At 47.1% G+C, this 12,348-nt stretch overlaps 2 protein-coding genes across 2 annotated transcripts in view; one reads left to right on the top strand and one right to left on the bottom strand.

The window, feature by feature from the left end:
- The window catches only part of LOC310949921 (nuclear factor of activated T-cells, cytoplasmic 3-like), a 23,220-nt gene extending 15,018 nt beyond the window's left edge, over positions 1 to 8,202 (top strand). Inside the window, exon 10 of the mRNA XM_083917536.1 lies at positions 7,611 to 8,202. Within this exon, the coding sequence (XP_083773662.1) occupies positions 7,611 to 7,744 (134 nt within the window). The 3' untranslated portion in view covers positions 7,745 to 8,202. The remainder of the gene's footprint in view (positions 1 to 7,610) is intronic.
- Positions 8,203 to 8,218: 16 nt separating this feature from the next.
- Positions 8,219 to 10,993, bottom strand: pdcd2l (programmed cell death 2-like; the record flags this gene model as incomplete). The annotated part of the gene is made up of 2 exons (XM_083916362.1): positions 8,219 to 9,753; positions 10,513 to 10,993. The coding sequence occupies 2 exons, from the start codon at positions 10,991 to 10,993 to the stop codon at positions 9,032 to 9,034; spliced, it is 1,203 nt and encodes a 400-aa protein (XP_083772488.1). The 3' UTR covers positions 8,219 to 9,031.
- Between the last annotated feature and the right edge of the window lie 1,355 nt (positions 10,994 to 12,348).

The following is a 12,348-nucleotide window of genomic DNA, read 5'->3' as shown; positions in this document are numbered from 1 at the left end:
CTCTCTGATCCTGGTTAATAATAGCAGCGTCTGCTTGTTGCTGCTCTGAATGATGCAGATGAGGGTTAATTTTGTTGCTGCGCCTCAGTTGGCGGGCAACAGCTGTCGTCAGGCCTCTGACCGTCCCACACACACACACACACACACACACACACACACACACACACACACACACACACACACCTCCTCGCCTTTCAGCTTGACTTTGAGCTCAGCAGCCTGATCCGCTGCTGCTGGAGAAACGTAAAAACACCTGTTGATGCACTTTTTAATGATCATCGCTGATGAAAGGCGTCCAGACACGTGCGACCCCCTCATCTCAGGCTTTATGCACGTACACGTCGAACCAGCACTCGTCTTTCTTACGATTTTTTGAGTCCTAAAGATATAAAAAAAAAAAAAAAAGCCAATAAATACAAACAATATATATATATATATATGTCTGAGGCCGTGCGGTCTACAGGGATTCAAACCTTTACCTCATGAAGAGCGCCCCTGTCTGAAACTTTGGAAGCTGATTGATAGTTGTTTCACACTAGTATACATCTTAGGGCGCACTCCCACTGTGCCTCCGTCCCGTGCCCCAGCACGTCTCACGGCTAAAGTCTGGTTCCTTTGACCAGTGTGAGTGCAACCGTACCACGTCTAGGAGCGGTTTGGGAGAGGTGGGCTTTAGTAAAGCACGTTTGCACGTGTACGAGCACGAGCGTGCGCACGTGTACGAGCACGAGGCCTACGGCGGTTCTGAGGTCATTTCCTGTGCGCCTGTTGGGACGTAGAGAAAAGAAGGAGGGACCATGCGCGGACATTTCAAACAATGGCGGTGAAAGGTTCACGTTGGTGTGATGCGGAGGTGGAGTGTTTACTGCAGATTTGGTCGATGAAAAGATTCAAAAACAGTCGACAAGACGCACAAAAACTCCGAGGTCTACGGAAAGATCTGGAAACAAAGCCACGCATCGCCATGACGTCATCAATGCGTGTGACGTGTTACGGCGTGATGACGTATAGGCAGCAAGAAGCATTCTCCGAGGCCCAGGTAGTGTGAGTACAAACGGGCCTGGAGGGGGGGACAAGGACCCTAAAGCACGGGGCACGGGACGGAGGCACAGTGGGAGGGCGCCCTGAGTTCGTCATTATCTCCGCTCTCATCAAAGCCACCAGACTCAGTTTATCTCTCAGGAACACCGGAGCTGCTGCTCCACCTGCAGACTCCATCTCCATCTGTTTTGAGACTTTGTTGAATCCAAACTAACGGTTTTAAAAACACCAAAGTCAGGAAACAACAGACACACTGACAGATGGAGCAGCAGCTCCGTCGCTCCGCTGAGGTCAGATGAAGCTTCAGTTCCCCGTCTGCTGTAGTTTGGAGCAGGAGAAGAGTTCATCCCTGAGAGTTTGTCTTCATGATGAAACGTAGATGTGGAGACGCTGATCTGGATCCACAGGCGCGGCTGCAGTGCTGAGTAACTGACAGGCGGCGGCCGACGCTCGTTGTGTTTCAGGAGCTTCAGGTTTCACAGCGGAGCTAAAAATAGACGCAGCAGAGACGACACGTGTGCTGCCGTGCAAACACACTTCAGCAGAGCACCGAGGTCTGTCACACTGCTCAACGCTGTCGTTTCCCACCTTCTGCCCAGAGCCTGAACTAAACCGCTGCTTCACGCAGGGTGAGAAACCAAAGAACCACTGTTCACAGTCGGTGTGTGTGTCCAGCTGCTCCCTCAGGCGGCACACACACACTCTGCATGCTGTTAAAACTCAAACAACTGTTCACTTCATCCTTTACATGTTTCACCAGTTCCCTCTGTCGAAACAGGACCCAAGTCTCAATGAATAAAATCTGAATAAATGCATAAATCAATTAAAAAATACAGGAATAAATTAATAATGGGCGGCAGTAGCTCAGTCCATAGGTGACTGGGCTGGGAACCGGAGGGTTGCTGGTTCGAGTCCCTGTGTTGACCATGAATGGAGTGTGGACTGGTGGCTGGAGAGATGCCAGTTCATCTCCTGTTCACTGCAGAGGTGCTGTTGAGCAAGGCACCGAACCCCCAAATGCTCGGGGCGCTGATTCATCGGCAGCCCCCTCGCTCTGACATCTCTACATTAATTGTGTGTGTGTGTGTGTGTGTGTGTGTGTGTGTGTGTGTGTGTGTGTGTGTGTGTGTGTGTGTGTGTGTGTGTGTGTGTGTGTGTGTGTGTGTGTGTGTGTGTGTGTGTGTGTGTGTGTGTGTGTAACATGAAAAATAATAGAGTGAAAATTGAATTTCCCCACTCGCGGGACTAATAAAGGAATTCTTCTTCTTAAATGCATAATAAATAAATAAATAAATATAGAAATACATAAATGCATGAATAAATCAATAAATCCAAACAATACATAAATAAATGTTTAAATAAATAAATACATGGATAAACAAAAACATACAGGAATAAATGAATAAATACAAAAAATACATACATAAATGTTTAGATAAATAAAAGAATAAATGAATAAATGCATGAATAAATCAATACAATACATGAATTAAATGGTTAATTAAATGCATCAATAAACAAATAAATATAGGAATAAATAAATACATAAATGTATAACTAAATAAAAGTTGTATTAAAATAATAATTAAAAAAAAACTTTTTTAAGAGACATTTTAAATCTTAACTTAAACAGAAACCAGAACTTTTGTTAAAGTCACTTTAATATTGTTATATGTCTTCACATTTATATGGATTCATTAATTCAGAGACACGGACTCTTTCAACTGTATTTAGATTTAAAGTTGAATGAGCCGCCCGTCATTCAACAGCACGAGCGGGAGGATGGAGGGAGGGTGGAGGGATGGAGGGTGGGGGGGGGGGGATGGAGGGAGGATGGGAGGGTGGGGGGGGAGAGGGAGCTACTGGTCTGCAGCCTCCTCCGCCTCTCTCTCCATCTTCCCTTTCTTCTTCATCTGCCTCTGGAGCATTTTGCTTTTCATCCTCCGCAGCTCTTCGTCTCTGTCGCCCATCTTACGGAACACGCCTCTCTGCTTCTTCTTCAGTCTCAGGCAGATTTCCTCCAGTGCTTCTTTCTCCTCCTCCATCAGGTTCGTCTTTGTCTCCCACGTTTGTTCCTTCTCCGCCAGAATCCGGGAGAACGTCTCGTCCCGAGCGTCGTATCTTTCCTGCCAGGCGTTTTCGCTCTGCAGGAGTTCCTCTCCTCTGCAGCTCAGCAGGTTCCTGGTCTCTGTGAGTTCCTGAGAGAGACTCTCCTGGACCTCGCTGAGCTCCAAGATCTCAGAGTCCTTCTGCAGGATGACCTCTGCCATCTGGTCCACCTTTGCCTCGTGTTCAGCCCTCAGTGTGTCCAGGTTCTGTTGTTTCTTGGACAGAACTTTTCTGATCTCGTCCACAGCGTCGTGTTTATCCTGCCAAGCGTTCTGAATGTTTAGGAGTTCACGTCCTTTGTGGCTCAGCAGGTTTTTGGTCTCTGTGAGTTCTTGAGAGAGACTCTCCGTCGTCCTGCTGAGATACACGATTTCAGTGTTCTTGTGGTAGATCTCCTGCGCCATCTGTTCCCCTTCTCTCTCATGTGCAACCTGCAGCGTGTTGATGCTCTGTTGTTTCTCAGACAGAACTTTTCTGGACTTCACGTCCAGATCGTCGTATTTTTCCTGCCAGGCGTTTTCGCTCTGCAGGAGATGAGCTTCTCTGCAGCTCAGGAGGTTTGTGGTCTCTTTGACTTTTGTAGAGAGACTCTCCTGGACCTCGCTGAGATACACGATTTCAGAGTCCTTCTGCTGGATGACCTCTGCCATCTGGTTTATCTTTGTCTCATACTCAGCCTTTAGTGTGTCCAAGTTCAGGAGTTCACCTCCTTTGTTGCTCAGCAGGTTCCTGGTCTCTCTGAGTTCCTGAGACAGACTCTCCTTGACCTCGCTGAGATACACGATTTCAGAGTCCTTCTGCTGGATGACCTCTGCCATCTGGTTCACTGTCCTCTGGTGTTCAACCTGCAGCAGGTCCCAGTTCTGTTGTTTGTCGGACAGAACTTTTCTGGACTTCACGTCCAGATCGTTGTATTTTTCCTGCCAGACAATTTCGCTCTGCAGCAGATGAGCTTCTTTGCAGCTCAGGAGGTTTTTGGTCTCTGTGACTTTGGTAGACAGACTCTCCTTGACCTCGCTGAGATACACGATTTCAGAGTCCTTCTGCTGGATGACCTCTGCCATCTGGTTCACTGTCCTCTGGTGTTCAACCTGCAGCAGGTCCCAGTTCTGTTGTTTGTCGGACAGAACTTTTCTGGACTTCACGTCCAGATCGTTGTATTTTTCCTGCCAGACAATTTCGCTCTGCAGCAGATGAGCTTCTCTGTTGCTCAGGAGGTTTTTGGTCTCTGTGACTTTGGTAGACAGACTCTCCTTGACCTCGCTGAGATCCAAGATTTCAGAGTCCTTCTGCTGGATGACCTCTGCCATCTGGTTCATCTTTGCCTCATAATCAGCCTTTAGTGTGTCCAAGTTCTGGAGTTCACCTCCTTTGTTGCTCAGCAGGTTTTTGGCCTCTCTGAGTTCGTGAGACAGACTCTCCTTGACCTCGCTGAGATCCAGGATTTCACAGTCCTTCTGCTGGATGACCTCTGCCATCTGGTTCACTGTCCTCTGGTGTTTCAGCCGCAGCAGGTCCCAGTTCTGTTGTTTGTCGGACAGAACTTTTCTGGACCTCACGTCCAGATTGTTGTATTTTTCCTGCCAAGCGTTCTGACTTTGTAGGAGTTCACCTCCTTTGTTGCTCAGCAGGTTTTTGGTCTCTGTGAGTTCGTGAAACAGACTCTCCTTGACCTCGCTGAGACCCAAGATTTCAGAGTCCTTCTGCTGGATGACCTCTGCCATCTGGTTGATCTTTGCCTCATAATCAGCCCTCAGTGTGTCCAGGTTCTGTTGTTTCTCGGACAGAACTTTTCTGGACTTCACGTCCAGATCGTTGTATTTTTCCTGCCAAACATTCTGACTTTGTAGGAGTTCACCTCCTTTGTTGCTCAGCAGGTTTTTGGTCTCTGAGAGTTCCTGAGAGAGACTCTCCTGGACCTCACTGAGATTCACGATTTCAGAGTCCTTCTGGTGGATGACCTCCATCATCTGGTTCACCTTTGCCTCATAATCAGCCTGCAGCATGTCTATGCTGTGTTGTTTCTGGAGGAGGTCTGTTGTAAACTTCCCTTCCAGTTCAGTCTTTGCGTCCTCCATTAGTCTTTCTTTGGTCTCCCATTGCTCTTTCTGGACCAGATGCTTGGAGCACTTCTCCTGCAGTGCGCTGTGTTCAGCGTCTTTGCTCTGCAGCTGATCTGTTGTCTCTGTTAGCATCTGAGAGAGACGCTCCTTCTCTCTGCTGAGAGCCAAGATTTCAGCGTCCTTCTGGTTGATTTGTTCTTCAAACACATTTATCTGCCATTCACTCTGCAGCTCGTTGCTACTGCGGCTCTGGAGCGCCATCATCTGGTTGTTTAGGTCTGAGACCTTTTGTTTCTCTGCCTCGTACTTTGCCACCATGTTGTGATACTCGGGTATGACGTAGTTCCTGCTCAGACTCTGGTAGGTGCTCCTCTCCTCCTCCTCCAGTTTGAGATTTATCTTGAGCTTGATGTTCTCCGACTGGAGCTTTGAGATGGTCTCGTCGCTCTTTGTGTGTTCAGCGTTGAACTCTCTCTCCATGGTCTCCTGGAGTTCCTCCAGACGGGCTATCGTCACTTTGTCGTTTTGCGCCCTGTGACAGAAGCTCTCTCTGTCTTTGAGTAACGCGTCCCTGGCCTCCACAAGGCTGCGAACGTCCGCCCTCAGGTCGTTGATCTGCGCATAAGCGTGATCAAGAGCGTTTCTGTGGCTGTTTGAGGGAGGTGCTGGACGGCCCTGTGGACCCCCAGCTGCTCTCCCCCCTCTTCTGGAGTTATTCCTCCTGTCCATGGCGCCGTCTGTAGACTACAGTTGTGCGTAGAGGACTTGCCTTTAGAAGATGTGTCTTGTCAGTAAAAGACTTTTTGTTTGTAGAAATCGCAGCTGTGTTTAACCGGACTGGACTGGAGAAGTGGGAACAAGTGAAATTGGCTTTAAATAGAGAATTATAGGAGTCGGTGACATCACGCAGGTAACTGTGATGTCAGATGGCTCTAGAAGTGGGCGGAGCTAGAAGGCACCCCTGGTTCCAGACGTTCTAATTCTTTCAGTTGGATCTGATAATTCAATTCAACTTTATTTATAGTGTCAAATCATAACAACAGTTATCTCAGGACACTTTACAGAGCAGGTATAGACCCAACATTTCCCCCGCAGAGTACGGATAATAAAGTATTAGCTCAGTACAGGCCGTGCTGTGTTGGGATTATATCACGGATACCTGCGTTGCCAACTAAGCCAACAATAAAGTGATGGACAGATTCCAATTTAAACCGTTTCTAGTAACAACAATCATCCATAAAGCTTTGTTTTATAAAGAAATAGACCCTCCTGGCCTGCAGTTGCTATGAAAACATACCACATTTATGTAATTTAGCCTGCTGCTGCCCTGTTAGCTTAACCGAACGCAGCCTAGCTTGTAGACATGTGGAAGTTTCTTAAACTGAATAAAAACCACACATATAAACACAATTATTATTATTTATTTTACAGATGTAAGCAGCAGAAACCGTTTCTACTGCCCATTGAGTCACCAGTCAACTTAAGCTAACGTTAGCTTGTAGACATCCGGATGTTTCTCAGACTGACACGCAAATAAACACTAAACTGCTTTGTTGCCTCAATGCTGTTGTAAATAAGATACCTCATATAAATCATAAATCATTTTTATGGGGACAGATTTAGTGTTAGCTTAAGCTAAAGCTAGCACAACACACTGGAGGAGTTGAGTGACATTTCCAATAACGGAGCGTTGTTAGAAACAAGACTAACTTTATAAACATGTTGAAATCGAGTTTACGTTTGAGTTTAAAGCCCAGCTCAGAAACTTTCAGTGTGCAGCTCTGCTACGTTCTGACACCTGCCAGTTCACACCAGAGAGACGGTTTTTCGTCTTTTCAGGCTTTTTGTCGTAGCTGGATAATAATAATAATTTGTAGCATCATAAAATATAAATGACGGAGACAGAGAGAGAAACTCGCTACAGCTGCTTTTCTATCTGTGATGAAACAGAGAAAATAACCTCTAAACAGCACCTGTTCACATCCTGTTCACATCCTACAGACTGTATATATATATATATATGAATTATGCGCTATATGAACTGTATATAAGGGGGCACCGGTTCGAGTCCCTGTGTGGACCATGAATGGAGCGTGGACTGGTGGCTGGAGAGCTGCAGTTCATCTCCTGGGCACTGCAGAGGTGCTGTTTAGCAAGGCATCGAACCCCCAACTGCTCGGGGCGCTGATTCATCGGCAGCCCCCTCGCTCTGACATCTCTGCATTAACTGCATGTGTGTGTTTGTGTGTGTGTGTGTGTGTGTGTGTGTGTGTGTGTGTGTGTGTGTGTGTGTGTGTGTGTGTGTGTGTGTGTGTGTGTGTGTGTGTGTGTGTGTGTGTGTGTGTGTGTCTCTCTTTTTTATAAATGAACCTGCTTCTTCTTCTTCTTCTGTTGCAGTGAACGAGATCATCGACAGAGACATCGGCGGTCTGAGCGGCGTCCAGCCTGACCCGTTCGACCAGTACCACCAGTACGACTGGGAGCACAAGTCCGGTGACGCCGCCTCGCCGTTCCGCGGCGGCCCTCAGTAGCGGCGCCGCTGCCCTCAGGAGCAGAACCGACGGTCACGTTTGCACAAACTGATCTTTTCAAGTGCCTGAATAAACCGATCAGCAGCTTCCGGCGAGTCCGCGGGCTCGCCTCATCAGGGCGCCGCCCCAGATTACCCGTCCCGGGAGTTTGAGCGTGGGAGCGTCTCGCACCGGGCGGACGAAACCAAAGATGCTTCAGCAGTAGACGCAACAAAAAGGGCTGAGATCCAGCAGCGACGTCACGACGGGCGGAAGAGGACGCCGTCGTTATTTATTGGCCAGCTAATTATTAATAAATCTATTTTTGATACTCTGGATCTGATCCAGACACACGTCCTTCAGCGGCTCCTTTACATTTTTATAGCCTGGTTTGACTCTGCACGGTTTCCATGGATACGACTGTTTTTGGTGTGAAGCTTCAGACGCTGACTCGTAGAAATGTATCGTAACGGTTGAAGTAAAACAGAAACGGAAAGTGTTTAAAGGCTTTATTCTGTCGTTTCATCATTTTCATGTCTCCTTCAGCGCACGCAGCAAAAGCATTTAAGGCAAAACCAGCACCAGGATTTGAACACACGGCTCGTCCTGCCCTCGTTCTCTCAGTGAACCACCGTCATTTCCAACATCTTCAGTCCGTCTGTGAAACGCTGAAGCACCTGTGAGCGCCGCCCGCTTCCTTTTGGCGCCCGAGGTAAAGGTTGAATCTGTAGAATGATCAAACCAGCTCCATCTAGAGTCTCCAGATCGTCGTCCCAACAACAAAAAAGAAGTCCAGCAGTGGGGTTGCCAGGTTGGTCAGACCCGGCCCAGTAGCTCCAGGAGACCGGAGTCTGTTTGAGCCTGTTTGAACCCGTCCCCTCCAGAAAACCACAGCATCAAAACCAGGATTAGAGGAGTTTGACTGACAGTTAGCGTTAGCCGTTAGCGTTAGCCGTTCCAGCTAAGTGCAGATGAAAGTGATGTTAGCATCACAGTGGGAGGGCGCCCTGAAACGACCTGTGATTGGTCAAACGCTCCAGGTTTAAGGCACTTGTGTGACTGAAGTTTAAAACACAGACACAACCTGTGGCCGCGGTGCGTTCGCTGTCCTGGGATCCGCGTGTTGATCTGCTCTTTAAAGTGTAACAGCATCACCAGTCAGAAGCTGCTCTGTTACGCCTGTAACCACAGCAACGGTGATGTCACACTGTCACATGGCTGCAGGGAGGTCATAGGGAACGCGGGACGTTCAGCTCAGAACCTGTCGTAACGGTCCAATCACAGCGTCTCGTCCCGGAGTCAGCCGGGTCATTTAAAGAGCTGCTGGTCCGGGTCCATCTGAACCAAGCAGAACTCCTCCACAGCTGATCCCGCCCCCTCCGCCCAGCAGCTGTTGGTGCAGGTGTAAACCAGCACCGTCCCAAACTCCAGCTCCACCTCAGCACGGCCACCGTCCTCCCTCCGCAGCAGCCCGACCAGCGCCGGCATCAGCTGCAGCTCGAACGTCCTGGATCCCCCGCAGGAGCCGCACGCCGACACCGCCTGAGCCACGTCGGCCGGCGGCTCGGAGATGAAGAGCGGTTCCCCGCCGCGGCAGTATCGCAGGATCTGCTGAGGGCACAGCGAGATCCTCTTCATGAACCTGGAGAAGACGGCGTCTCCGTGTCTCGCTCTCGTCTTCTCGTACTTCTCCTCCCCGCCGCCGCCGCCGCCCTCGTCGTCGTCCAGCCCTCCCACCGCCACTCCTTCCCGCCTCTCGTACTCCCTCAGCAGCTGCCGGGCGTGCCGCTGCAGGTCGTCGTCCTCGCCGCACAGATCCGACTCCTCCACCACGCTGATGAAGAAGGAGCGGAGGACAGGGGCGTCCAGCGGAGCGTGGCCCGGCGGAGCGTGGCCCGGCGGAGCGTGGCCCGGCGGAGCGTGGCCCGGCGGAGCGTGGCCCGGCGGAGCGTCGCCCGGCGGAGCGTCGCCCGGCGGAGCGTGGCCCAGGCTGAGGTCCTGCAGGCGGAGGCTCACGTCCGTCGCTCCGGCTGCTCGACAGAAAAACAGAAAATAAACAAACGAAGTTCATCAGATAAAAAGGTTTTCCACTGTTTTAAAATAAATGTGCAAATAAACAGAAATAAATCAAATAAATTCAGGAATAATAAAATAAATGAATAAATAAAAACATCAGTAAACGTAGAAATAAATTCATAAATATGAAGAAATAAATGTGTAAATAAATAAATACAGATATAAGTGAATAAATACAGAAATAAAAAAATAAATTATAAATATAGAAATATAAGACAAATGCTAAAATAAATAAATGCATGAGTAAACGTATAAATAAAATAATTATGTAACTAAACAGAAATAAGTGAATAAATGTACGAATGAAAACAAAATTAAATTATGAATAAATATAGAAATATTAGAAAAATGCTAAAATTAATAAATCAATGCATGAGTCAATGTTTAAATATATTAATAAATATAAATAAATAAATGTATGAATGAATTCAAAAATAAAATATAAATAAATAAAATAAATACAGAAATAAATAAATAAAAAATGCTAAAATAAATAAAATAAAAAGCATTATTTAATGTATGAATACATTAATAAATATGAAGAAATAAATGTGTAAATAAATTAAATAAAAGAATAAATTAAAAATAATAATTGAAGTGACACCAGTGACTTTTGCACATTTTTGTCATGTTTTAAATCTGCAGAATAATAAAAATTAAATATTAATAATAATAAAATAAATAAAGACATTTGCATAAAAATGAAAGTGTACCTTGTGTCAGAGGAGCTGCTGCCTCCTTCACTCCTCCACCCTCCTCTTCTTCCTCCTCCTCCTCCTCCTCCTCCTCCATCCCCCAGTCATCCGCGGTGTCACACCAGCTCGTGGCCGACAGAGGAGCCTCCTGAGCCGGGGCGGGTGCGCCGGGTGCCGCCGCCTCCAGACCCTGAGAGCGGAGCACCGTCCAGCGGTCGGACCCGCCGCTGCACCCGGCCCCGGTGCACGCGAACAGGTGCAGGTTTCTGTGGTAGGGCGAGGCCTCCAGGGGGCAGTACACCTGCACCACGTGCGCCGACGGGGCTCCGCAGCGGCCGCAGCGGGGCGAGGGGCGGGGGGGGCCCGGCAGCGGCCAGTCCGGGGCCCCGCCCACCTTGTTGGTCAGGTAAGAGGAGCGGTGTCTCCTCGGGTCCAGGTCTCCGTCACACAGACCCACCAGGGTCGAGTCCCGCACACGGTCCTGCCGGGCGGAAGACATCTTCTCCTCAGGAAGTGACGTCAGCGGTCCGTCACCCAAACATTACCGACTGTGAGGAGACTGAGGACTAAACATGAGTTAAATTAATTATAAATAAATACAGAAATAAATTAAATAAAATATAGAAAACACAGAAATGAATTTAATAAATTATAAATAAATACAGAAATAAATGAAATTAATTATGAATAAATACAGAAAAAAATCTAAATATATACAGAAATAAACAAAATAAATGAGTTAATAAATACATGCAGATACATTAATTAATAAAAACAGGGATAAATAAAATAAATTACAAATTAATACAGAAACAAATTAAATAAATTACGAATAAACTCAGAAATTAAATACATTATGAATGAATACATAAATAAATAAAATAGATAAATACAGAAATAAAATAAAAATGTAAATTAAAACATAAATAAATTAAATAAATGTGTAAATAAATAAAATTAAAATAATGTCAGTGTGTAAGTGAAGCCGTGTCCTCCAGCCAGCAGGGGGCAGTCACGCCTCACCACAGAAGCACTCATGTCTGTCTGCAGGCAGCTCAACATTTTAAATTCTAATTAGTGTAATTATTAACGACGCTTCAGGGGTAAATATCTTTATCTGGCTCTGGGTTTTATTCTGACAAACAGCAAGAAACTGAAGCTTTGGCTCAAAAAGTCTCTTCTGTCACAGATTCATCTTTATTTCACCGTCTCAAACCTGAAGAAGAGCAAAGCAGATGTGTCTTTAAGGAAGTCTGTGCACGTTCTCGTGTGTCCAGGGCGCCGTGATCCTCAAAGCAACTTCAGTCCAAAGCAACTCAACATGGTTGGGGGCGGCAGTAGCTCAGTCCATAGGTGACTTGGCTGGGAGCCATAGGGTTGCTGGTTCAAGTCCCGGTGTGGACCATCCATGGAACATGGACTGGTGGCTGAAGAGGCGCCAACTCATCTCCTGGGAACCGCCGAGGTGCTGTTGAGCAAGGCACCAAACGCCCCAAGTGCTCAGGGCGTCAGTCACTGGCAGCCCCCTCGCTCTGGTGTGTGTGTGTGTGTGTGTGTGTGTGTGTGTGTGTGTGTGTGTGTGTGTGTGTGTGTGTGTGTGTGTGTGTGTGTGTGTGTGTGTGTGTAAATAAAATGTCTGTTGTTAATAAAGTTGAATTGAACGAGTTCAAGGACATCGGGATCTTCTTCACATGTGAGGGGACGTCGGAGCAGCAGGGGCGGAGCTGCAGCCGCTCTACCGGAGATTCAAAAAGCTTTATTTATACAAATGATTTTACAACAGTTTCAACACAAACACAATAAAGACATCAAACAAAGAAGCATTTCTTTAAAAATGTGGTAGAAGAAGAAGGA

The sequence above is a fragment of the Echiichthys vipera genome (assembly GCF_963691815.1).
Source record: "Echiichthys vipera genome assembly, chromosome: 7".
NCBI classification, from domain to species: domain Eukaryota; kingdom Metazoa; phylum Chordata; class Actinopteri; order Perciformes; family Trachinidae; genus Echiichthys; species Echiichthys vipera.
The sequence above is the reverse complement of the archived record's forward strand: the minus strand, read 5'-3'. Positions and strand labels throughout refer to the sequence as shown.